The sequence below is a fragment of the Cydia pomonella genome, chromosome 4, assembly GCF_033807575.1.
Source record: "Cydia pomonella isolate Wapato2018A chromosome 4, ilCydPomo1, whole genome shotgun sequence".
Lineage (NCBI taxonomy): Eukaryota > Metazoa > Arthropoda > Insecta > Lepidoptera > Tortricidae > Cydia > Cydia pomonella.
Genome location: NC_084706.1, coordinates 20,027,293 through 20,053,201, shown reverse-complemented (window position 1 = coordinate 20,053,201; position 25,909 = coordinate 20,027,293). Strand labels below are relative to the sequence as shown.

The window sequence follows — 25,909 nt, the reverse complement described above, 5'->3', positions numbered from 1 at the left end:
TCCCTGTTTAAAATATTTTTTCTTTAAATTTTTTTTTTGCTTTGATCCTACAGTGTGGCGTATGGTTGGATAAGGTCTTTCAAAACGAATAACGGTCTTCAAAACCTTTTTTTTATAAAGTTATTATTTTCGGAAATAATCGCTCCGAAAGAAAAAATTAAAGCTTAATATATATTTTCAATGAAAACTATAGAAAACTATAATACCATACTTGTGTATGGTATGCAACCTTTTACTACTATAGTAGTTCTGTCTATACACATTAATTTGTAGACATAACTACTACATTGGCAAAAAGTTGCAGATTTGTACTATAATAAGCGATTAGGAAGAAGGGCGGGGCGCGTCTTCGTGGATGACACGAACTATATGTATATGACGTCATTTAAAATCCGGAGTATTTTTCTTATTTATTTATTTTAAGGAATTCCGATTTTTTTTTTGTTTCTTTTTTTGCCATTTTCAAAAACCCTAATTTTAATGAAGATGTTGTTATCTTATCACATTTCCTATCTTTTATATAGGTTTCCTCCTTACCTTCGGTTTTCATCATCATCCTCGATAATATTGTTTTGTCACCGATTTTTCCCTAGTATGCGAATTTTTAGATTTCCGCTCGCCTGCTGCTCGGCCTTAGTTCTTGCTCGAAAGTACGACTTGCTGGGATACTTTGGGTATCGGGCCCTATGCAGGGCTTTACATCCGGCCTACGTGAATACAAAGCCCTGCTGTTTTCTTTTTATAAGGGCTATGCAGCAACTCGGCATATTTCGGGCGCCCGGCCGTAGAGGAGCGCGTCCTTTGGCCTACTACGAGTTCAAAGCTGATCATCATTAGGCATTAGCTGTAAGGTGCAATTTGTTATTTGAAATAATACATAAATAAATAAATCATCCTTCCTTGCTTTTCACGAATATGTTTTTTTAACACAGTATCTTCTTTTGTTCGTTTCCGAGCTCTGCTGTTTCCTGCAGCTTAGCCATGCACAAAAGTTTTGAGACACTCTGCACCTCCGGTTTTATGCTAAACTCTGCTCTTGGTCTTTGCGTAAGCCTAAAAATTATTTAAATTTGGTATCGTCATAAAGAAAAATTTACAGGATAATAACAAATAATAATAATTGATTAATATTCTTACTGACTTACGAAACAAATACATTGTAAATAAAATATGATAGTACAGGATCCGCGGAGTGCGAGTTCTACTTGAACTTGGCCGGTTCCACGTGCCAAAATCGCATGGCCAGGGTCGGAGCCCGGGGCCCCCCTTAGGCGCGGGGCCCTTAGCATATGCTTTTTCTGCTGTTCGGTTAATCCGCCACTGAGTCCGTAATATTTTTGATAAATATTTTGGTATGATTTTGGTATATACAGGGTGGGCAAATAAGAAGTATACATTTTGTTTTTAAATTTTAACTGTATTAAGTTCAAAAATTATTAGGTATTGTTTTAAAAAATATATTCTTCAGGGTTGGCAAATTCATGCGAAACATAATGTCTGACATATGTCCACCTCTAATTACAGCAGGCAAATGTAAGCCCTTATCATCCCAATGTTCAGCATCTATTCGCACATTTTTGGCATTATCTTAGTACATTTGTGTCGAATAGTCGGTTTTAACTGTTTAAATTTCATCAGCTCGTTAGCATAGACACGTAATTTTAGATAGCCCCACAGAAATAAGTCAAGAGCTACAAAATTTGGAGAATTTGGGTGCCAATCACTGTCACTTTTTTTCAAAATTAATCGAGCAAACAACGTGTTTTAAACAACAGAAACATTTGAGATAAAATTGCTTGCTGCTAGTGGTATACATTTGGCAGAAATTATCTTCCGTATACAATTGCCAACTCTGAATAATATATTTATGAAAAAATATTTAATAAAATTTCCACTTAATGTAATTAAAATTTAAAAACAAAGTGTATCATTCTTATTTGTCCACCCTGTACTTAAGCGGATGAGAAACCTATATTGACAGAGTTTTACATAATATTCTGATTATTTTAAATAAAGGTATCCATTTTAAATTGTATATGCCTCACTTACCTTAATTAACCTGCAGTCTCTGCGTGGATTAATATTCAAATATTCTCGGCAATATTTTGTTTTAAATTCAAAATTAATTGGGTCAGAGTAAAGATACGAGTATTTTGTGTATAACTATTATAAATAAAATGATAAAGTTTAAGTTTTTGACGACTGGTCTTGCCTAGTGGGTAATGACCCTGCCTATGTAGCCGATGGTCCTGGGTTTGAATTCAGGTAAGGATATTTATTTGTGTGATGAACACGGATATTTGTTCCTTAGTCATGTCATGGGTGTTTTCTATGTATATATTATGTATATATTTACCTATATAAATATGTGTTTATCGTCGCCTAGTACCTAGGTCTGCTTAGTTTGGGCACGTTTGGGGCTAGGTCGATCTGTGTAAGATATCCCCCATGATATTTATTTATTTGAACTATTTCCATTGCCAGTCTGAATCATTACTAGAGTTTGGTTTTATCGTATTAAGTGTGCTTTCTTCGTCTGCATATTTTGCGCCTAACTAAATAGGGATTGAAGGCTTAGAGCGTTATTTTTTATAAACCCCATTAAGCCTGTCTAATCAAATAATTGCATTTATAGCTGGGCGAATTAGTCCGTCGGACATCCAGTCCAAACAAGAATATCATTCGTTAAGGCGAGGTGTACTCCGGTCGACACACTGATAGTAACTTTATACATTAGCGTGTGCATCAAATCCGGTAGTTCTGATTTTTTGCAGACCTGTTTTTGATGTTGGCCTAATGAATGATCCAAGTTTGTGACTTCGAAAGCCGAACGCAACCTGCCAAAAATTAAGAAAATCGCGAATATTTCATTTTGTTTAGAGGTTTGGGCGATCATAACACTAAAAGACTAGTTTTTGATATTATCTTCTCAGAGCGCTTTTAAAGTTGACAAAATTTACTACAGTAAGAGATTAGAATTGTTTCTGTAGACCTAAAAGTCTAGTACTGTAGAAAATTTAATCTTCTTTAAAAAAGCCCCGAGAAGGTTATATCAAAAACTAGTCCTTTAGGGTTATAATAGCCCAAATCCAAAATAACTAAATTTTCGCGATTTTTTAGTTTTTTGACAAAGTTGTGTTCGGCGCTCGAGGTCACAAACTTGGATTATTTATTGAGCCAAGTTGAGCCAACATCATAAACAAGTCTGCAAAAACTCAGAACTACCGGATTTAACAAAGTTAGTGGATTATTACAAGAACTCGCACGGTAAAGTATTTTATCGAAGTCGGCATAAATTGGTCTATACACACGTCGCCTTAACATTTAGAATACTATTACCTACTTATTCTGTGCCTTTAGGTTAAGTTCATTAGGTTTAGAATTCGCTAATTAGGTACTTTGTTTTTAAAATAAACCCACCCTACAAAAAAAAACTCACGCTGTATACTAAATATAGTGTAGAATAGAATATAATATTTTTTATTCGTAAACACAAACAAGACACATTATATTACATAATATAACAAAAACAAAGAAAGTATAAAGTGCCACGAAATGGCCTCATCTCAGCATGTTGCTGGTGGCTTCCAGCGCTGATCTTCCTATGAGACCATCAAGTGAGAAAAATCACGAAAGGTAACAGACAAGAAGGAAAAAGACATAAAATTATATAGAGTGAAAAAATAATAGATAAAAGATAATGACTAAATTAAGTAAAAATTATTTATGTATCAATCATCGTAAACATAACACTATTGGTCCGGTCCAGCCATACCTTGGCTGAACATTACAGCTTCATACGCAACAAGCGCCAAATTAAGTGAAGTGTTTAATAATAATGTCCCCCGCCGCCTCTGTGGCCGCCTCTCCCCTAGCCGCCTACGGTATATAAATGAGGCCGTAAAGAGGGGAAAGGCGGCAACTTATATATATGTTATATTAGGGGGATCTATTGGGGTATAGAATGCATCGCATACATACCTTCATATCCCATAAGGGACTCTTCATCCTCACTCTCTCTGCACCTCAACTCCTGGGCCAGAGGAGCCTTAATCTGCTTCGCTTATCTTAAGGCGGCTGAATGTATGACACCCGAGATCTGTGGGTAAAATTGCTCTATGAACATGGTATTCTCCAAACCATTAACCTCCACACATAAATCTATATATCTTACTAGTGAGCCCCATCTTACCCGGCCGGATGTAGGTTACATAATGCCAACTACCTAAGTAGCTGTATAGTCAAGGGGGCGTACCGCAGCCGAAGCTGCCCCTTGCGTGCTGATAAAGGAGTAACTAGCGGCCGAAGCCACCTTACTCCTACACGGGGATAAAGGAGAACCTAGCAGCCGAAGCCACAGAACTCCTAACGCCTTTCTCTGGTTTCAAGGGGGCGTACCACAGCCGAAGCTGCCCCTTGCGTGCTGATAAAGGAGTAACTAGCGGCCGAAGCCACCTTACTCCTACACGGGGATAAAGGAGAACCTAGCAGCCGAAGCCACAGAACTCCTAACGCCTTTCTCTATAGTAGCCGCCCCCCTTACGGGGAGCATCTAGCAGCTAAACCTGCCATTCTCTTACACATTGATATAGGAGGATCTGCGGCCGAAGCCGCAGACTCCTACACAATCATAAGTCCCTAGTCCGCCTTACCTAAGATGGGCTCCCAATAGCTTCCACGTCAAGGTCACGTGGCAAGCTCGAACCAGAAAGGAATAAAGGAGATAATCGCACAGAGAAACCATACCACTACTGCGAGCTTTCACCAAGTAAATAAAATACTTAGCTTTAGATGATTCCGGACAGCTGTAGGCTTCCTCACTTTATATCACATTTTATAGAACTAGCGCGTTTCGCGCCATACTGAATCTAGCTTCACCAACTTACTACGTTGGTTAACTTACCACAGTTCCACATAGAGGGCGCTGTTCGGTGTTGCCGCAGGTGAATTAGTATTGTGGCATCGGATTTTCGCGTCCGTCGCGACACTCCCCAACACAGGCAGGAATAGGGCGACTAGATTGCTGGTCCATTCTTTGATCTTCTCAAGGGCTCGAAGAGCTGCGGCTCTCTTAGGTCTTGACTCGTTGCCTAGCGTAACCTCCTCCAGGTTGTGTGATTCTGGCTTAGTGTGCTCGTAAGATTCGAGGTCGACGACCGCGAACGGTTCTGGTTCGGACATAGACTTAGGCTTAGGCTCGTTTGACTCACTATACATAGGCTCTAGGATTCGTTGAGAGGAACTCCTTCCCTCTACTGGCGAGGCATAAGGTTGTACTTCTTCTTCTGGCTTATCTCTGACTGCTTGCGTGCATCTTTGCTCAGAAAGAGACTCGGATTCGGCAACATCGTTGACGGAATCCACCGTCATGTCATCTCTGCGTGACGAACGGGGTAGATTAGGAAGTTGCAGAGGTTCTTCTGCGCTTTCGTCGTAAGATGATGTTTGTTTACACTGTTCTTCTCCATCTTCGATCTCTAACGGGTAGAGATGCGCGATAGATCTTGTATACTCTGTATCTCCTACTCGTACCGTGGCAACCCTACATAAACCGTCGGCGCCTTTTCTTAAAGATACTATTTTCCCAACTTTCCAATTGACTCTGTTCTTCGTGTCACCTTTGATCTGCACGATTTGACCTATCTTTGGAGCCAACTTGGATATTACCCTAGGTTCTTTAGGATGGTGGGAATATCTTTCTCTCAAATTTAGGAGATACCGGTTCTCGAACATCTCTTTAAATTCTCTTAGAATTATCTGTGCTTTCTTCCAACCTTTAATTAAATTGTCTTTAGTCACCGTTCCTTGTGACGTAGTAGGATCCTTTCCTGACGTTTCCATAATGATACATTTTCCCATGGTAAGAAAGTCTGAAGGTTTTAATACATGATCAGGCTCCGAGTCCACGTAAGTTAAAGGTCTTGTGTTAAGAACCGCTTCTATTTCTTTAACCACTGTAACCAGCTGGCTGTCATTCAATAAATGTTTCTGTAAAGTTTTCTTCATACAGTTCTTAACCAATCCGACTAATCTCTCGTAGAATCCTCCATGCCATGGTGCTAACTGTGGTATAAATTTCCATTTTATTTCTTTATCTACGCAGTATGGATTCTGAAGAATCTCCGAGAGTAACTTAAAGTGAGCTGCGTTGTCAGACGTTATCAAGATAGGCACTCCTCTTGCTGAAATCATCCTGCGTAAGGCCAATAAACCTTCTTCCGCTGTTAGGTCCTTTACAACTTCTAGGTGAATGGCTCTTACAGCCAAACATGTATAAAGGCTAATCCACCTTTTGCAATTGCCATTCCCATTGTTAACTAGAAGTGGTCCCAGGTAGTCGGTACCAACGTATGTAAATGGAGAACTATAGTTGACTCTCTCTTTCGGTAAAGCAGGAGTTTCCGGTAGTCTATATGGCCCTCCGTCATGTCTCATACATTCAGGGCATTTCTTCAGAATCCTTTGAACTTGGCTTCTTCCTTGTGGAATCCAGTATGTTTCCCTTATCTTGTCTAACGTGTGACTCACTCCAACATGTTTATTTTCTTGATGAGTCTTTATTATAATTTCGTTGGTGAAATCTGAATTTTTTGGAATAAGTATAGGATAGCGTTTGTCAAATGACCAGTTTGTGTGTTTCATACGACCTTTGCACCTCAGTAACTCATCTATATCTTTAAATATGCCTAAATTCAAACTTAAACTAGTTACTTTTCCCTCTACTTCTAGAGGAAAATACTCTGCTTGAATTTCTTTCAATTTTTGAAACTTATTGTCTGGCATCTGACCATTCTCTTGATTTATTATCTCTTTTGCAGTTGTGCCATCTTCCGTTTCCGCCGGGTTAACATTAGGTATATCTGGATCATCTATTTCCATCAGTTCTTCATCTTCTTGGATCCCAAGACCCTCCCCAGTCAAGAGAGAACTGGTGGGTCCACTGCCGGATGTAGTTGGCCACGTCTTCGGATCTTCTACTATAAATTGTGGACCACTCAGCCATTTCTCCCCGTCCTCTCTCGAACAGGTGGGTCTGGTGCCTACGTCTGCTGGATTTAGGTCTGTTGGAAGGTATCTGATTTCCAGATCTTTATTTGTTCTGATCTCTTCTATCCTCCTGGCAACGAAAGGTGGTAATAGTTTGTCAGATTTACACCATTCTATGACTATCTGGCTGTCGGTCCACAAGACTTGCCTTGCTATCTTCTGCTGGAAGAATTTAAGAACGAACTTTATCAATCTACTGCCAATCAGTACTCCTAATAGTTCAAGACGGGGTATCTTGAGACTCTCCTGATCTTTACTTGGTATTAAACGGGATTTACCAATGATGAAGCTTTTCCCCGAGCCGCAAACTAAAAAGACTGATGCTGCATAAGCCTGTAGGGAGGCGTCAGTGAAACAGTGTAGTTGGTAGCCTTTTCCCACTGGTGTCTTCATGTAGCATCTGTTCACTGACACTTCCCTAATGGCTTCTAAGTTCTGTCTGATGACGTTCCACTCTTCTGTTAGTTCGCTTGACAATGGCGAGTCCCACGACACTCCAGCCTTCCAGAGTCCTTGTAGAAAGAGTTTAGATGATAGAGTATAGGGCACGGCATAACCACATGGATCATAGATTGATGCAATAGTCTTCAGTATTCCTCTTTTTGTGACTGCTTCCTCTTGCAAGTTAGGTTTCAACTGAAGAGTATCTTTCTTAATGTCCCATTCTAAACCAAGTACCTTTACTTTATCTTCTTTACATGTATCAGAAACTTTCTTCATAAATTCTCGAGAATTTGAGCTCCAATCCCTGAGTGACATTGAAATATCTTGAAAAGATCCTTTTAGATTTCTGTAGAGCTCCATCGCTTCATCTGTAGTGCTGGAACCCGAAACAAAGTTGTCCACATATATGTCATTTGCTTTTAGTCTGACTTGTTGATGTTCCGCACTAGACAGGTGGTGTTTGATTGTTGCATTAAGCAAAAACGGTGACGAAATGACGCCAAATGGAACTCTACAAAACCTAAGGTGTAATAGGTTGTCTTGAGATATCGGTTTAGAGGTATCTTTGAGCCACAGGAATCTGGTTACGTCACGATCCTTTTCGTGTAACGCCATCTGTAAGAACGCCTTTTCAATATCCGAGGTTAGTCCTATCTGATGAGTTCTAAATTTAATGAGTAAACCTGTGAGGTCTTCTAACATGAGTGGTCCTCTGTATAAACATTCGTTCAGACTCTTGGTGTCTTTGCTGCTCTTGGAGCTAGCATCATAAACTATTCTCATAGGTTTCCCTCGATGGCATACTCCATGGAAGGGTAGGTAGTGAACTACGTTATCCGTTGACGTTCTTGAAGCAAGTACAACTTCTATTATACCCTTATCTAATTGTTGTTTAAACGTATCATCGTATGATAACAACGTGCCTTGATCCATACGCTTCAATAAGCTTGATAAGCGACCAAAAGCCATTCCATAATTATTGGGTAAGTCCGGTGGGTAAGTTATCCATGGCCAGCTTACCGTGTAACGATTATTTAATTTCAGAGTGGTATTATTAAAATACTTGATTGCTTCTTCTTCTCTAGTTGCTTTCGGTGAATCACTAATACCTATACATTCTAGTTCCCAGAGGCTCTTTATGTCTCCATCACAAAGGGGTGGGTCAGGTTGATGAAGCTTCGTTTCTATACAAGTCTGAGCGTAAGTCACTACATAGGGCTCGTCACTAAGCTGTGGTTCTGTTCTACCACTTATTATCCAACCAAGGGCAGAATCGACCAGGAACAGGTTACTACCCAATTGTATTTTCTTCTCGTAAATTAGGTTGAAGTAGTACTCGTTTCCAACCAGAATCTGCACCTGTCCGCTTAGCGAGCCGTCATCCGCTAGTATATATGACTCCGGTAAGTCCTTCAACTTGACAGTGGGTATGTATCCTCTTGAAATACGTTCAACGCAGTTGGCTTGTATAACTATCTTCTTATTTGTCCTTGACAGCAATTGTAAAGTAACTATTGGACTATGTATTTCTTTAGGAGGATCTTCACCGAAGGTAAATATAGTTAAATGACTTTCCTCTTCAATGGGAAGCTTCAATTCCTTGGCAGTTTGAAATGTGACATAGGAGCGCTGAGAGCCTGGATCTAAAAGAAGTCTATATTTATATTGTTTATTTTTATCATCTAGGGGGTTAGCCCTAACGACAGAAGTTTGAAGAGTAGTGAATCCCTTTCCTAGAACCGTCAGGACTGTTTCTTCATTGCAGTATTCTTCTGAAAATTTAAATGGCATAAAGCTCTGTTATGCGGTGTCTCACTACAGCAAATGCTACACTTACGTTTGTTCTTGCAGTCTTTTATAAAGTGGCCTAACTTCAAACACATGAAGCATTTCTTTCCAAGTCGTTTCTTTCTTTCTGCTAAGGTAGTAGCTTCAGAGCACTTATCATTGTAATGATCACCTTTGCAAAAGATGCATGTCCACGCTGTTCTCCCCTTCGGAGAGCCCTGCTGAGGTTCTGGTTGATCCTTGTTAGAAGTCGGAGTTTGTTTTGGTCTGTTCCATTTATTGGGTTTATTAATACTATCAAACTTATTCTTCCTTTCCGGTCTTCTATCAAAACCTCCTTGAGGATTTTGTTTCTTAGGGGGACCTTGCTGCTGTTTGGGTTGATATGCGCTTCTTGCACGTTTCACATTTATATGTAGAGTTCCAACTGTACTATCTTCTGCTTCATGCGTGCGTTTTCTTCCTGAAATCCTTTCAGCATCCTCTTTTGCGGTAATAATTCTATCTAATTGGTTCCTGATTTCTTGTATAGAATCATCATTAACCTTCAGCTTAATTTCGTAAACTAGATCGGGTGGAAATTTCTCCAGCAACATAAAACGAAGATGATTGTGATTGATGTTTTCACCTAATGATTCCAAAATTTTGAGATTTCGTTCAACTTCGTTGAATGTCTTTCTACAGTCTTCAGCGGTGCTTTTGGCCATCTTAACCTTATATAGTGTTGCATAATGCGCGTCAATGAGATGAGAGGTCTTGCCGAAACGCTCCTTCAGGATTGATATGGCTATTCTATAATTAGCATTAGTAGTAGACAGACCATCTATGGCTTTCTTGGCATCTCCCGTCACCGAGGCTTTAAGATAGGAGAGCTTGTCAACATCAGGCAGATTTCTTGAATCAATGTTGCTCTTGAAGGAGTCCCAGAACTCACACCAAAAGAGCACATCTCCACTATACACCGGCAGCTGAAGTTTAGGGAGTCGGCATGAGGCATTCGCTTCCGGAGGTTTCTCTGTAGCGTTGCCTTTCAAAGTTATTTGGTCGATCTTCACTTTAAGTTCAGCCAAAGTCTCCTCTGTTTGAAGTTGCAATCCACTCAGTAAACATATTTCATCAGAAGCAGGTGTCGAAGCCAAGCGAAAGTACTCCATCAAGTCGTTGTCAAGTCTTTTCAGAGATGCATCTAATTTACTGTAAGTAATTTGAGCCTGCCCTAAGTTCTCTGAATTAATGGTAACAGGAATAACTTCTATGTCTGTGGTGAGTTTGTCGTTAATGAGCCTAAGCCTTCTTAAAAGCAAATCGTCCATTATGTTGTTTGTGTAAGCTCTTTTCTTGTTTAATCCTGTAACGTATAGAAATAAACCCATTTAACCTAAAGTCCTATTTATTTGCTTATGTATGAAATGATTACGCTTGTAGATTTAATCAATACTGCCTTGCAGTAACTATGTTTCATACTACTTTAGGTTGTTTAATTTTAAATTATTTTATTTATTCTTTATTTTAATGATCTCAAAATATTGAAATCTAAATTTAACTAATGATCTCTAAAATCCTTTCAAATTTGAAACCAAAAAAGAATAAAAATCAAAGTCAATTAAATTACATGAATGAAACCATTGACTCAATCATAATCCGATGTTTCATTTAAATATCATGAGGGAGTAAAAAAAGGGTGGAAGGCAACATAACATACACACCTACATATAAATGTGTCTAGTTTTATCTTTATAACTTATAGGTTACACCAATACAAGCGTCATCGACGTCAGTAAGTGATGTTGACGTTTATACACTGTTGCCACAACACAACCTCTAATGTTGGTGTCTCTGATTCAAGCTCACTCGTAGCACAACGAAAATTAATACTTTATTTCCATTTCACTTGTTTTATTGATCTATTTAATGATTATTTTAATTTTATTTCACTTGTTTGGTTTATTTATTTAGTAATGATTTTAATTTTATTTCACTTGCTTGGTTTATTTATTTAGTAATCATTTTAATTTTATTTATTAGAACACTTCAAAGAATCACTTATCTAATGAGTCTAATTGCACATAAAAGTCACCACAATAAATCTGGAAAGAAGATGTTAACTTATATATACACACATACACACCACAATTGCTTTCGTATACTATAATCATGGACTTCAATATGGAATGCATGTAAAATAAATCAGGTATAAGTTCCCTTTAGGCCTATATACATAATATTGTATATAATTATACTTCTTACTTAACGTTTACTTACTCAACTAAATCCTTTGTACATACGCCGTAAAACAATTCATAAAGAAATAAGTTGTCTTTCTTAGTTTAAATAAGGTAGCGTAATAATACCAAACTATCTAACTAGGGAACCCGAGATAACATTCCAGAAGGCCTATAGTAAGCTTGGAAAATCGCCTCTTGTTTGGAAAATTCTAGATATTTCTAAAACTGAGTCGTACTAATATGAGCCGTGTTACCTAAACAATAGGGTTGACTCTTGTCTACGGTCGTCCCCAACTATCAACTTCTAGAAAGTGAAATTATTTCAATAAAGTAGGAGACGAAATCGACTCATAATTCATACATACGGAAGGATACTTAGTTAAAAACGGATTCCTTTTCTTGTTAGAAACCCAAATGATCATGGCCGCCATGCTGTCGGATCGCTTGCTATGAAATAATTTTCGTCGCGCGCATTTGTTTTACAGAATAGAGCTCTGTCACTGTGAAGTAAATGTTTAAAAACTTACCGAGAAATAGTCTAGTCCGATAGCAGGTCTAATCAGGGGGGTTTTCGTCAAATCCGAGTTGTCTTGTCCGGTGTGGTTGGCGGCGGCGAGTTCACTGTACCTATGAAGTAAATACGTAGTTTTTCACAATCTTGCCTATCTACACGCTTATCCCTTTGTTGGTGCCCTTTAAATTATAATATTCTCAATATTTACCAGCATAATTTGAGGAACCTTCCCGGGGAACTCGCGTCTGCTTGGAGATCTTCCGCCAACGATTCAAAATGGTGGAACGTTCACTTTGCAACAGTCAGTGTTGCCAAAGTCAACTCAAACCCCATAAATTTCGATAAATATGAAATGAATTTAGGGCCTTTAACAAATTTCTTTCTTCTTTATGTTGATTCCGTATAAATGATTGCATCCTTGTGTTCTTAAAACTACTTAAGTTCTAAAGTATAACGTAAATATAAAAGGTAAAACGTAGAGTGCTTACTCATACAAACTCTTATCTACTACACGTACGTTTCTTATAATATGCTTATTAGTTATTCTGACTCGCATACGTTTACTTATTATAATCATATTAAATCCACAACTCTAACAACTAATGTATAATAAAATAAAGTAAATCTTCTACTTATATCTAAGTACGCTTTGCTATGACGTACCTACTGAAGCGTCTTATTGGAAATTGGTTATCGTATAACTTTTCTATGTTGAATCAGCTTAGCGACATAATTTTTCTTTCTTCTTTAATTTTCTTGAGAATCCCGATAATCCGCACATTTTCCGCGATTTGGTGGATAATCTTCCTAGTGTGGCAACACCTGCCATCTTGTTCTAGGCGGTTCGCGCCGCCTATTTTTCCGGTTACGTTGGTAACTCGAAGGCATTATTACACAATAGTGTATCACTTAATTTAAAGTAATAAATATCATAATTGATAAATATAGACAAATGCACCAATCCCTTTTTTATTCATCTTTGTTTATTCTTTTACTAATTTGCGACTCCATTCTAATTGGAAAATAAAATACATCCATTATGAAAATGTCGTGTGACTGCTTCCGGTCACCGCGATGTAATTTCTTCATGTTGGCTCCGTACAATGTTGATGTTCTGCCGTTCACGTATATAAAAGCATGACTTATTAACTCAAAATATCTTCAATTGATGAATATTAATGCCAGCCTCTTTATTTAAACAAGCCTAAATTAATATCGAACCAGATGTAATAAGAAAACACCTTAAAATGTACACATAAAATATAAAACCTCGCAGTTTTCGCTACTGTTAGCGCCATCTATGATTTCCGATAGTAAACATATATGCCTATAGTGAAGATGTATGCTTTGCATTCTTTATATTATTTATTCTCAACAAAGCCTTGGTTCTTTAACTGCTGAATCCCAGCATTAACCACCATTGTGGCCGCCTCTCCCCTAGCCGCCTACGGTATATAAATGAGACCGTAAAGAGGGGAAAGGCGGCAACTTATATATATGTTATGCTTATTATATGGGGGGATCTAATTGGGAAATAGAATGCATCGCATACATACCTTCATATCCCATAAGGGACTCTTCATCCTCACTCTCTCTGCACCTCAACTCCTGGGCCAGAGGAGCCTTAATCTGCTTCGCTTATCTTAAGGCGGCTGAATGTATGACACCCGAGATCTGTGGGTAAAATTGCTCTATGAACATGGTATTCTCCAAACCATTAACCTCCACACATAAATCTATATATCTTACTAGTGAGCCCCATCTTACCCGGCCGGATGTAGGTTACATAATGCCAACTACCTAAGTAGCTGTATAGTCAAGGGGGCGTACCGCAGCCGAAGCTGCCCCTTGCGTGCTGATAAAGGAGTAACTAGCGGCCGAAGCCACCTTACTCCTACACGGGGATAAAGGAGAACCTAGCAGCCGAAGCCACAGAACTCCTAACGCCTTTCTCTGGTTTCAAGGGGGCGTACCACAGCCGAAGCTGCCCCTTGCGTGCTGATAAAGGAGTAACTAGCGGCCGAAGCCACCTTACTCCTACACGGGGATAAAGGAGAACCTAGCAGCCGAAGCCACAGAACTCCTAACGCCTTTCTCTATAGTAGCCGCCCCCCTTACGGGGAGCATCTAGCAGCTAAACCTGCCATTCTCTTACACATTGATATAGGAGGATCTGCGGCCGAAGCCGCAGACTCCTACACAATCATAAGTCCCTAGTCCGCCTTACCTAAGATGGGCTCCCAATAGCTTCCACGTCAAGGTCACGTGGCAAGCTCGAACCAGAAAGGAATAAAGGAGATAATCGCACAGAGAAACCATACCACTACTGCGAGCTTTCACCAAGTAAATAAAATACTTAGCTTTAGATGATTCCGGACAGCTGTAGGCTTCCTCACTTTATATCACATTTTATAGAACTAGCGCGTTTCGCGCCATACTGAATCTAGCTTCACCAACTTACTACGTTGGTTAACTTACCACAGTTCCACATAGAGGGCGCTGTTCGGTGTTGCCGCAGGTGAATTAGTATTGTGGCATCGGATTTTCGCGTCCGTCGCGACAGCCTCCCCGATATTCTTAAAAACGTTGACAGTTACGTTCCGTTATACAAGTATACACACAGTGTTGAAGATATAAAGTGAAGTGTTTTAACAAAATTACTAGTGCATTCTCTGCCATACAACTCTTTAAATGAAGTGTTGTGAACATTACAAAACAAAGACTTGGCTAAAAGGACTCGCATCCAGGCCAAAATTGTTAAAAAAAGCAACAAGCGCCAACGGTAGCTACACCAACTAAAAGGCAATGACAGACCAGACCAATATCGAGCGTCCATTAGATCAATTTACAGGATTTTTATATTATCAAAACAGCATCAGAGGAAGACGAATACTAGCATAATAATACTTAAACAAGTATGGCATAACAGGAATGGTGAACTATTGCTATGCAGAAGGAACAAAAACTTGTGGTAAGCGTGAGTAAAAGCGTACAAACTACCTATCAAGTCTGTAGGCTTCCTGGTTAAGTTGGTGTACATACATGCTTATGCTTTTGGCTGGTCAGGTTCTGAAGACTCTCTATATAATACTAGGCCAAGTGTTAAGGAATTTGCTCACATCTACTCTGGGCTGGATAAATGGATGGTAACATCTTAGGCGCATCGAAATACTTCTTATCATGGCATAAATTAAATTCGTTTGTCCTCCTCTGTTGTAGAAAAAGACTTAACTTGTTTCGAAAAATATGACGCTTATGATGTTTTTATAGTGGGTGAAAATACTGGAACCTTCGGTATCAGTAGGTAATTTAAGTAGATACTCACAAGAAAACTTAAAAATTACGAAGAATGCTAAAAGAAATAAAATAAAGTACGGAACAGGAAAAAACTGTGCTTGAGTATTTTTCGGTGTTAAAAATGTTTTGAAACGCGTAATTATTTTGCAGTATAATTGAAATATGTTGTAAATTATAATGTTCTTTGTTATATTTTTTCTTTTTCATTATTTTTGTGGGATCCTTTGTACTATAGAATTGGCTGTGTTTAATGGTTAAATGTGGTAAAGTACTTCCTTTTAACTTTGTTATTGTCGAATATGTTAACCCCCCTACGAAGCTACACCCTAATGCCATAGCGAACAGAATGGTGGACCTCACTAGGGCTAAAAGAGATACATGCACTACGAAACGCATCCGCAAGCAGCTAACCCACCTCAAGCGCAGCATGCCGGATAACGACTACCTCATCAGACCCTTTTCTATACCTGATACTGTCAATGCTATTAAACAGTTAAAACCTGGTAAAGCGGCAGGCCCCGATGGAATTTATAACGAATTTCTCAGGAATTTGGGTCCCCTGGCTGTGAGTTGGCTCGCGGCCTTTTTCTCCAACATCTTGCTGAAAAACCAACTACCTACTGAATTCAAGATATCCAAAGTTATAGCATTGTTGAAACCTGGGAAAAGCGATGAACTTCCAGAAAACTATCGCCCGATTGCTCTTCTGAGCTGCGCATATAAGCTGCTGGAACGGCTACTGCTTACACGAGTTACCCCATTCATAGAAGCTGCGACTCCTCAAGAGCAGGCGGGTTTTCGACAAGGACGTAGCTGCGCCGATCAGGTGCTGGCTCTTACTACGCACATAGAAGATGGGTTCCAGAAACAACTCAAATCCACTGCGGTTTTCATTGATTTAACAGCCGCCTACGACACAGTGTGGAGGCATGGACTCATCTTCAAACTCCTATCAGTCGTGCCAAGCAAAGAGATAGCAGCCCTTGTAGCGAACATGTTGAGTGAGCGACAATTTGAGGTTTATTTGGGAGATGCAAAAAGCAAGCGAAGGAAACTCAACAACGGCCTGCCACAGGGATCAGTACTCGCACCTCTTCTTTTCAACCTATATATTTACGACCTACCCGACACTACGGCTAGAAAGTTTATATACGCTGATGATATCGCGCTGGTTGCTCGAAGTCGGAGATTTGAGGAAGCGGAGGAAGTCCTGACGTCGGACCTTAAAATCATGTCGAGTTTCTTCACATCTTGGAGGCTCATACCAAGTTCCAGTAAAACAGAGGTTGCGTGCTTCCATCTTCATAACAAACATGCCTACTACCAACCCACTGTTAAACTTGAAGGCTCAAACCTCAAATACAACCCTCACCCAAAATACCTCGGGGTCACTTTGGACAGATCTCTGACTTACAAGGAGCACATTACAAAAACGTCCCTCAAGCTAGCCACACGTAACAACATCTTGCACAAACTCAGTGGCACTTCATGGGGTGCATCTGCCGATGTGCTCCGAACTACCGCGCTCAGCCTCGTGTACTCTGCAGCAGAATACTGCGCGCCTGTATGGTGTGAAAGCGCGCACGTAGAAAAAGTGGACACGAGACTGAACGACGCAATGAGGTGTGTTTCCGGTACAATAAAATCTACGCCGACTCACTGGTTACCAGTGCTTAGCCACATAGCTCCGCCTCAGTTACGCAGGAAACACGCGCTCTTGAGAGAAGTCGAGAAAATATATATCCGAGCCGATCTACCTGTCCACAAAGAGTTCACTAACCCACCACCGCAGCGACTCAAATCGCGCCGACCTACGAGCGAGGCAGGGAGAAAACTGAGGAGTGGCGGTTTTCAGGTGGAGCAGGCGTGGAAGGAAGAATGGGCGAAGGCTGCGACTGGTCACCACAAAAGTACCCAAAACCCTACTCGAAAGCCGAAGGGCTTCTCGCTGCAGAGGAAATACTGGTGCCGCCTCAACAGAATCCGCACAGGTCATGGCAGGTGCAATTATATGCGTCACAAATGGGGATGGAACGAGAGTCCGTTGTGTGACTGTGGCCTTGAAGAACAAACTACCCAGCACATTGTTGAACGATGCCCAAAGAGACGTTTCCAAGGCAGCCCGGAGGACCTCTATACCAATTTGACACCGGACGCGATCAGTTGGCTGCGTGGCCTGGATGTCGACTTATAATAAATAGATTGTATATTAATATTGCCTACAATGTTACGCCATACGCTTAAATAAATAACTTTGTTATTATCCTAATTGTATAAAACATGTTTCTTGTATACCATCTTTCTAGGTATTCTTTGCGACGTAAAGCCAAGGAATTAGAAAGGAACACAAGATATAATGCGTTGCGCGAAACTTGCGATAGAACATTTGGTGATCGCGCGGGTTTTACCTCAATAACTCTGAAATTATAGGTACTTCTGTTTAAAATTCTGTCAACTCCCTTGTCTATATTACTAGTTATTTTATACTAAAATTATATTGCAGTGGTTGGAGTATCGAGACAAACCTTACTGGTTTAATGTTACTTTTGTAATTAAGTTTAGCATTGTGCTGTAATTAAAATAAAATAAAAATAATGCAGGGTTACGATATACAATTGAAATGATCAATATTTAATGGCTTTCATTTGGATTTCATTTCTAATGTTTTACAGTTAGTATTTTCCTTGCGTTGATATTATGTTGAAAAAAATGTGTTTCACTCGGTGGTAACTTGTTTAACCCTCATGTCTAGAAACTGTCACAGTGCTCAAATTCCACTTTTCGAACCTTTGAAATGTACTCTGCATAATGCTGTATAATTTGTTTTTAGTGTGCAAGAGTTATTTCTATCGATTTCTGCATATTGGATCCTTGGGAAGTAAGTGAGGTCCTAGGCTATTACAATTTAACACACAACATAGAAGCATTTTTGTGAAAAAGGATAATGTTTATAATTTCTTCCAAAAAACCCTATGCGATTAGACAGTTCAAATGGTAAAGTACAGTACGGTATCACAATGCAACCCCTGCACGGTTACCTATCATGAGTTAGCATTTTACATAAACGTTAGCGACTGTAACTTATTTATTGTGCGTGAAACTAAATGCTATAATGTAATTACAACTTTTGTCTGAATACGCCATTTAGGATAGAGGGTACTGTAGTAATATAATGAAAAATGCATGCCGCGGGATGATGCGTACCGTTACGCAAGGCGCTATATTTTATTCACGAGTTTGTTCTTGCCTTGTGATTTTTTGATGGCCTTGTTTCTGTTAACCGGGCTTTTATTTCTTGGATATGTTGAGTACAAGTAGGGTGAAGGTCGTTGTATTTTGGTAAATAGTCGTATGCGTGTTTTGATAACTATTTATTTAGGTATAAATATTTTTTCACCTCACCTACTGGTAAAGGCCTTCTTCATTGTTCAAAAACTAACGAGAAAGTTGCATTTTATCCACATGTGGGGCAAAGTAATCAGATGCAAATTTTGAGTTTTGGTAGAATTGACTTTTAAATGATATTTTTTTAATATGATCATTTGGTTTTGATTTGGTTTGATTTTTTTGGTATTTCATAGTTAGTTAGTTAGTATTTTCCTCTTGTTGGTAACAAATAACTATTTACGATCATAATTTAATATGTTCTTATTCATGATGTCATCGAAGCGATCTGTAGAAATGCGGAGGGAATTTCTAAGTTTAACACTTTCGCGCGAGCACCCCACTTCACCAATAGTACTTGGAGTGCACAGTATTTTCCCATACAAAATAAACCAACGTTAATATACGTACTGCTTTTAACTTGTGAAACGTTCTTTTGAAACGTGACACAAACGTTCAATGACGTCTACGGCTACAAACGTTCAGCCATATGTCACCAATTTCTGCTTATAAACAAGGAAACAACGTCTGATCACGTCAACGTCTATTAACGTTTCGCCTTATGCTATCGATGTATGTTCATATATAAGTACTCAACGTTGTATGACGTTAACGTTTATAAACGTTGCGTCGTATAAGAGCATGTCTACGTTTATATTTGTATGACCAACGTGTAACGTCGTTAACGTTTAAAAACGTTCCGTCACATGTTACTAACGTATTTGTTTGCACAGGGTTACAACGTCTTATGACTTAGACGTTTATGTACGTTCCTGCCCATCATATTCATGTTTCAAAAGTACATTCAACAACAACGTTATTATACGGTAATTATAACGAATACATTTGACGACTGTAGCCCTCTGCAAACATCTAAATATTCGTAGGAAAAAAAGGAAATAATCAACATTATACTCTTGTGTTATTTTTAATATTTATTGTAGTAAATCAAAGTCCGACAACATTTTTTGCCACATACAAACATCAGTCGCATGACAATTTTTTCAGTCTTTTTCCCTTTTTCTACTTCTTCATCTCTTCCTGTATACATGAAAATATTACGTATGAAACCATCAGAAGTAGTCAACTCGTAGAATTTTATCCCATAACGCGCCTTCTTAGACTTGATATACTGCCAAAATGATAAACGCCTGTGAAACAAAAGTAACGATTCATCCAAAAAGAGTTCTTTAGTAGGCTTGTAGTAATCACGGAATTTCTTAGCAATAGCATCTCTGAACCTTACGATTTTTTCTTTTCTTGGTACGTTTAACTCAGATACACACAGGCATCGCAATATTTGTTCGAATCTGCGCCCAGACGTGATGGTAATTGATATACCCAAAAATCAGATGATAATAACGGGGAACACTGTAGGTGAAAAGTTTTCGTTTTTGAGCTACATCAATATGTCCCATACAAAGACATAAACCCAAAAAAATCTGTATTTCTTTGCAGTCGGTACTACGATCCAGTCGATGAGCAACATAACAGTAGCGATAGTTCCGTAAGTGTTTTTGCTGAAACAATACAACCACTGAGACACAATTCAAGCGTAGATATGGATACTGCTGATACGATCTCAATAGTTTCGATCCATAATTACATATTGGACACACTTGAGACATCGCCACTTCCCGACCCCGTGGCTATGGAGGACAATCCTCAAGCCTCGCCGCAACCCGGTCCTGAAATAGAGGCTAACGCCGTCCAGCACGCGACGCTGTCTCCTAATCCTCTGGAAATGGAGGACAACTTACCGCCGCACGCTTCGCCGCCTCCTATAGCGATAAACGCTAATGTCCACCAGCGATGCCACCTCCAGACCCCTTGAAGTTGGAGAGAGACTCATCACCGCACGAATTACATTCTCTTGATTTAGTTGAGATGCATGCTCCGCCCTCTCCGGTCACCCAAACGCCGCACTCCCTCGAGTGCTCGAGCATATAGAGGGCAATTTGCCGCCGAACGCCTCACCAGCTCCCGATCCCTAGGAAATAGAGAGGCGTCTATCACCGACCCTCTCACCACCTCCCAGTTCCTCGGAGATAGAGATTAACTCGTCCTCTATCGCAATCTCCACGCGCTCAGGAGTTGGCGGTCCGTAAGATGAAATATAACCATTTATTCCTTCAAGATTAAGAGGAAGCGATGCGATAGAGGACGGGTTAATCTCTATCTCCGAGGGACTGGGATGTGGTGAGAGGGTCGGTGATAGACGCCTCTCTATTTCCTAGGGATCGGGAGCTGGTGAGGCGTTCGGCGGCAAATTGCCCTCTATATGCTCGAGCACTTGAGGGAGTGCGGCGTTTGGGTGACCGGAGAGGGCGGAGCATGCATCTCAACTAAATCAAGAGGTTGTAATTCGTGCGGTGATGAGTCTCTCTCCAACTTCACGGGGTCTAGAGGTGGCATCGCTGGTGGACATTAGCATTTATCGCTATAGGAGGCGGCGAAGCGTGCGGCGGTAAGTTGTCCTCCATTTCCAGAGGATTAGGAGACAGCGTCGCGTGCTGGACGGCGTTAGCCTCTATTTCAGGACCGGGTTGCGGCGAGGCTTGAGGATTGTCCTCCATAGCCACGGGGTCGGGAAGTGGCGATGTCTCAAGTGTGTCCAATATATAATTATGGATCGAAACTATTGAGATCGTATCAGCAGTATCCATATCTACGCTTGAATTGTGTCTCAGTGGTTGTATTGTTTCAGCAAAAACACTTACGGAACTATCGCTACTGTTATGTTGCTCATCGACTGGATCGTAGTCCTTATCAGACCAAAACTCTCCATCGTCCTCATATGGGTCTGCTGATGACTCCCGTGACGAAGATCATTCAAACATCTGCATAAATTTCTTGTGGTTTGTCTTATCCATCTACGTATAAGATGATTAAATTACTTTGATATACGTAGAAGATAACACTTACTGCCCATAACATAACTTTTGATTACAAACTTACACTCAAAATCGATAAAAAATGTACTTACATTGACACAGAACGGCCGTTGCGAATATAAAATCTCGGCCGCTACATAACCGCATGCGCGTTACCCTTTTCGCGTGCGCAGGCAAGCCGAATGTACCGCGCATATAGGAACGGACGACGTCCATTGACGTTGTATGTGTGTGTGGGACCACTCGCATATGTGTGAGTAAGCCCTACAGAAAATAAAAAAAATATCGACTTTGCGTGGCGCTAGGTATTTAAAATTGAGCCGTGTTGTGACGCAATGACGTAGCTATAGGAGTAAAGTAAGGCCAGCCGACGTTTACAAACGTTGTACCCTTAAAATGCATTGTTGTAAAGACGTGTTTAGACGTTGTGTCTCGATACATTGGTCAATTTTTGACGTCAAATGACGGTGCTCGCGCGAAAGTGTTAAGTAGGTATATTTATGAACTGTGTCATGTTTTAGTATGCTTTTTTAAATTTCAATTACGATAAAAGTATTCCATTTTTACTTATTTTAATTATGTCATATTTAGTAAACTTATGGCCTTTCTTTGACATAATTTCTTTAACTGACGACCGGTTTGGCCTAGAGGGTAGTGACCCTGCCTACGAAGCTGATGGTCCCGGGTTCAAATCCTGGTAAGGGCATGTATTCGTGTGATGAGCATGGATATGTTCCTGAGTCATGGGTGTTTTCTATGTATTTAAGTATTTATAAATATTTATATATTATATACATCGTTGTCTAAGTACCCTCAACACAAGCCTTATTGAGCTTACTGTGGGACTAAGTAAATTTGTGTAATAATGTCCTATAATATTTATTTATTTATTTATAACTGACATAAATTCATTATCATCACCTATTAGCACATTCAAATAGTATTTTATACAATCGTAATATAATAGAGAGCTTTTCAGTCATGTAACGTGTACTTAACAAGCTTTGTGGCCTAAGTAAGGTAGGAGATTGATTCTATTACTAATGTATACAATACTTTTTCTATAAGTCAACAAATAATGGTTTTTCTACTATACAAACTAAATTCTTAAACAAAATCAGTAGATGAAAAGATTCTTTTTTAGCAAAGGGAAGCTCGTGGATGTATTTTGCTCTATCGTTTGGTTTTGTCCCCTTGACCGCAGCGATACTATTGGTCAAATTCATTATAGTTCACTAAAACGTTTCGTAATGAAGCCATTACAGTTGAGTCGGGAGCCCATAGTGAAAGTATGCGATTATAGTTTAATATACAACGTCTTAATTGAACCATTAAAGTCAACGAGTAGAAAAACAAATAATTATTTGAACAAATATTTTCTTGATCGCGTACGTCAATAACAATTTATATCTTTGTTAGCTGTGGAACTACAAAGTTGCACAGCAAATGGAAGGCAGATAAGGCGCCACAAATCATAAACACGCCTCGTATACTCTAAACGATCTATAATTTTCAATACACCGTGTATCTACTCGTTCAACGCAATAAATCGAGTATTTATTGGGAGTTTTGTATGAAAACCTACGTCAAAAAAGGCTCCTACATTTTCTTATTACGCATGAAATAATAAATTGTTTAATTTCCTACACATATTTTATGGAGATTATTCATCATGTCAAAAGAAGTGTGACATCTGTGAACTAGCGTTATTTATGTTAAAATTGAAATAAGAATCTGTAGAAATATACTTGAGCATTGAGCAATAGCTCTTTTATTGATATTTTGTGCCAAGAATGTGGAGTGACAGAGAGTGATTGACATACCGACATCATAGAAAAATAAGTAACCTTAGAGTGTTCACTGCATACATAGATAAAAACTCATTTATAATAAGTTTTAAGCGGGCTATGTGTAGTACTTGGTTGCTATTTCAGACTTTCTAATAATCCACTTGCTGTAAAAACGATATCTTCAAAGTAACAGAGTACCTATAGATTCTGATTCTATATTGAGAACATTCGCGCTTTAACGATAAAAAGGAAATTCTCGGAAAACCTGCTACACTTTAGAAGAAAAATACAGTTCATAAGGTAACAAAACAGTGTATTTTGCGTCTCGTCAAATGAAATTACTGTACCCTTTTTGTTATGCATGGAACTCCTTAAAGTGCGTACCTTTTAAAATAGTAAAGCGATGTCTTTACTCCAAGGAAAAAGGCCCGACCGGGGGCCGTATTTAGCCCGGAGGTTGGACGTTATGAGTCAACATTCAACACAGATGAACACTGCTATTTTGTGACACTGGCTATGCCTTCTAATCTTGTTGAATTCAAGTATACCAATATAAGTAATTATTGCAACATCTAAGGTTACATCCGTATTACGACCGCAGCTAATGTTGGTTAAGACTCAAGTGCTTTGAGTCCTCTGCTTTAAGACGCGACTCAGTTTTTTGAGGCCTAAGTCTTTTGTAAAGACTTGAGGTCTTTAAATTGAACTCTCAAATTAATCAAAAGTTTTCTAAAAGGCATTGTCTCCACATTAAATTCATGGGTTATACACAAATCATTAAGAAGTGACAACTGTTCTTCATGTTACACGTATCTGTATTTGAAGACTCGAGTATTTTTAAGTTGCACTTAAAAAACCCAGTAAAGAACTCGACCCGAGATTTAAAAGACTCGAGAGTATTTAAAGCGGAGAGTCGCGTAATAATGACCGGAGTTTTCAAATTTAGACTTAAATTAAAAGACTCTAGTTCCTACCAACTCTAACCGCAGCAGCATCACTGTTGCAACCATAGAGATTCAATAGATGAAGCGAAAGCCAGCTGTTACCGTAACCACTTGGTTTTTAAGTACGATTAACAATGTGTAACCAGGTTGCTGTGGCCATATCGATAAATTATCGACATTTCTTACAATATCAAATTTACTTGAAAGGGTTATCCATACTTACCTAAAATGAACAAAAAACGCTTTAATGTTTTATCGTGGTTATTAGGTTACTATTTTATCGTGACGATATAGGTGGAAAAAAAAGGCAAAGTTCGAAATTTTAATTATAATACATAAATAACTACTAGAATATGTTTTCCAGAAGAATTTAGTTATTTTATTATATGATAAAATATGTATAATCTAATTAGCATATCTTATGATGTTTATTTTTAGTGAAGATATCGAAGCTTCAATTAATCATTATTCCGTTCCGCTGTGTAGCGCTTATTGATATATAACATGATTAAAACCGACCAGTCTACATCCCTAAAATCCCACACATACTCAGTTTTCGCACACATACTCGTACAAAACAGTGTAACCACCAAACGGATCACGGCTTGAGTATTCTAATTTGTATTGAAAACAAACAACACGGGGGACATTGGTTTTTGAAAATTTACCAAGCAGCAATGTATTGCATACATTGCTAGGCATAACATTACGAGCTACAAGCTTTTTATAGTAACTGCCAACAAGCGTTGACAGTTTCTTTAAAAAGCTCGTATCTGGTAACTTGTGTGTCCTTCACATTGCGGACCGAATTATTTTGTATGGTTCAGTTTTTCATTGTATTTCTAAGCAAAATATATCTCAACATACTTCGTAGGTCCCATGCTAACCTCTTCTTCTTCCTCGCGTTGTCCCGGCATTTTGCCACGGCTCATGGGAGCCTGGGGTCCGCTTGACAACTAATCCCAAGAATTGGCGTAGGCACTAATTTTTACGAAAGCGACTGCCATCTGCCCTTCCAACCCAGAGGGTAAACTAGGCCTTGTTGGGATTAGTCCGGTTTCCTCACGATGTTTTCCTTCACCGAAAAGCGACTGGTAAATATCAAATGATATTTCGTACATAAGTTCCGAAAAACTCATTGGTACGAGCCGGGGTTTGAACCCGCGACCTCCGGATTGCAAGTCGCACGCTCTTACCGCCAGGCCTCCAGCGCTTCCACCCCTCCTCTCCTCCTCCAGCGCTTTCGCATGCTCTTACCGCTAGGCCACCAGCGCTTCAGCAGGTCCCATGCTAACCAACGTTTAAATTATTCGCTTGTATTGAATTTACACACTGTATAGTTATTAATCTAGACCAAGGTTTTAATTTCACATAAAATTGTCTTTTTGTACAATTGTTAGCCATTTAAATCAAATATGTTATTAACTATATTAAAAACGGGTCATTCACCTATTTTCAGGCGAAAAGACGCTCGACTTGTTTCACTCCGTCCGTACCGAGTAGTATCGTCAGGAGCTCCTATAGCTATGGCGAATATGACGGTGGAGATATGGCAAAATAACGTCAAAAGAGTTAGGTATTG

The 25,909-nt window shown here is 39.3% G+C and overlaps 2 protein-coding genes across 2 annotated transcripts; both read right to left on the bottom strand.

Annotated features, from left to right (window-relative positions):
• Window positions 1-3,912: 3,912 nt before the first annotated feature.
• LOC133517240 (uncharacterized) lies at window positions 3,913-7,884 on the bottom strand. The gene is made up of 2 exons (XM_061850456.1): window positions 4,904-7,884; window positions 3,913-4,099 (listed from the first exon to the last, which is right to left on the bottom strand). Coding segments are annotated over exons 1-2 (2,949 nt in total). The 5' UTR covers window positions 7,852-7,884; the 3' UTR covers window positions 3,913-4,098.
• A 15-nt stretch (window positions 7,885-7,899) lies between these two features.
• On the bottom strand, window positions 7,900-12,782 carry LOC133517241 (uncharacterized). The gene is made up of 2 exons (XM_061850457.1): window positions 12,032-12,782; window positions 7,900-10,627 (listed from the first exon to the last, which is right to left on the bottom strand). Exon 2 carries the CDS (start codon window positions 10,590-10,592, stop codon window positions 9,234-9,236), a length of 1,359 nt encoding a protein of 452 aa, XP_061706441.1. The 5' UTR covers window positions 10,593-10,627; window positions 12,032-12,782; the 3' UTR covers window positions 7,900-9,233.
• Between the last annotated feature and the right edge of the window lie 13,127 nt (window positions 12,783-25,909).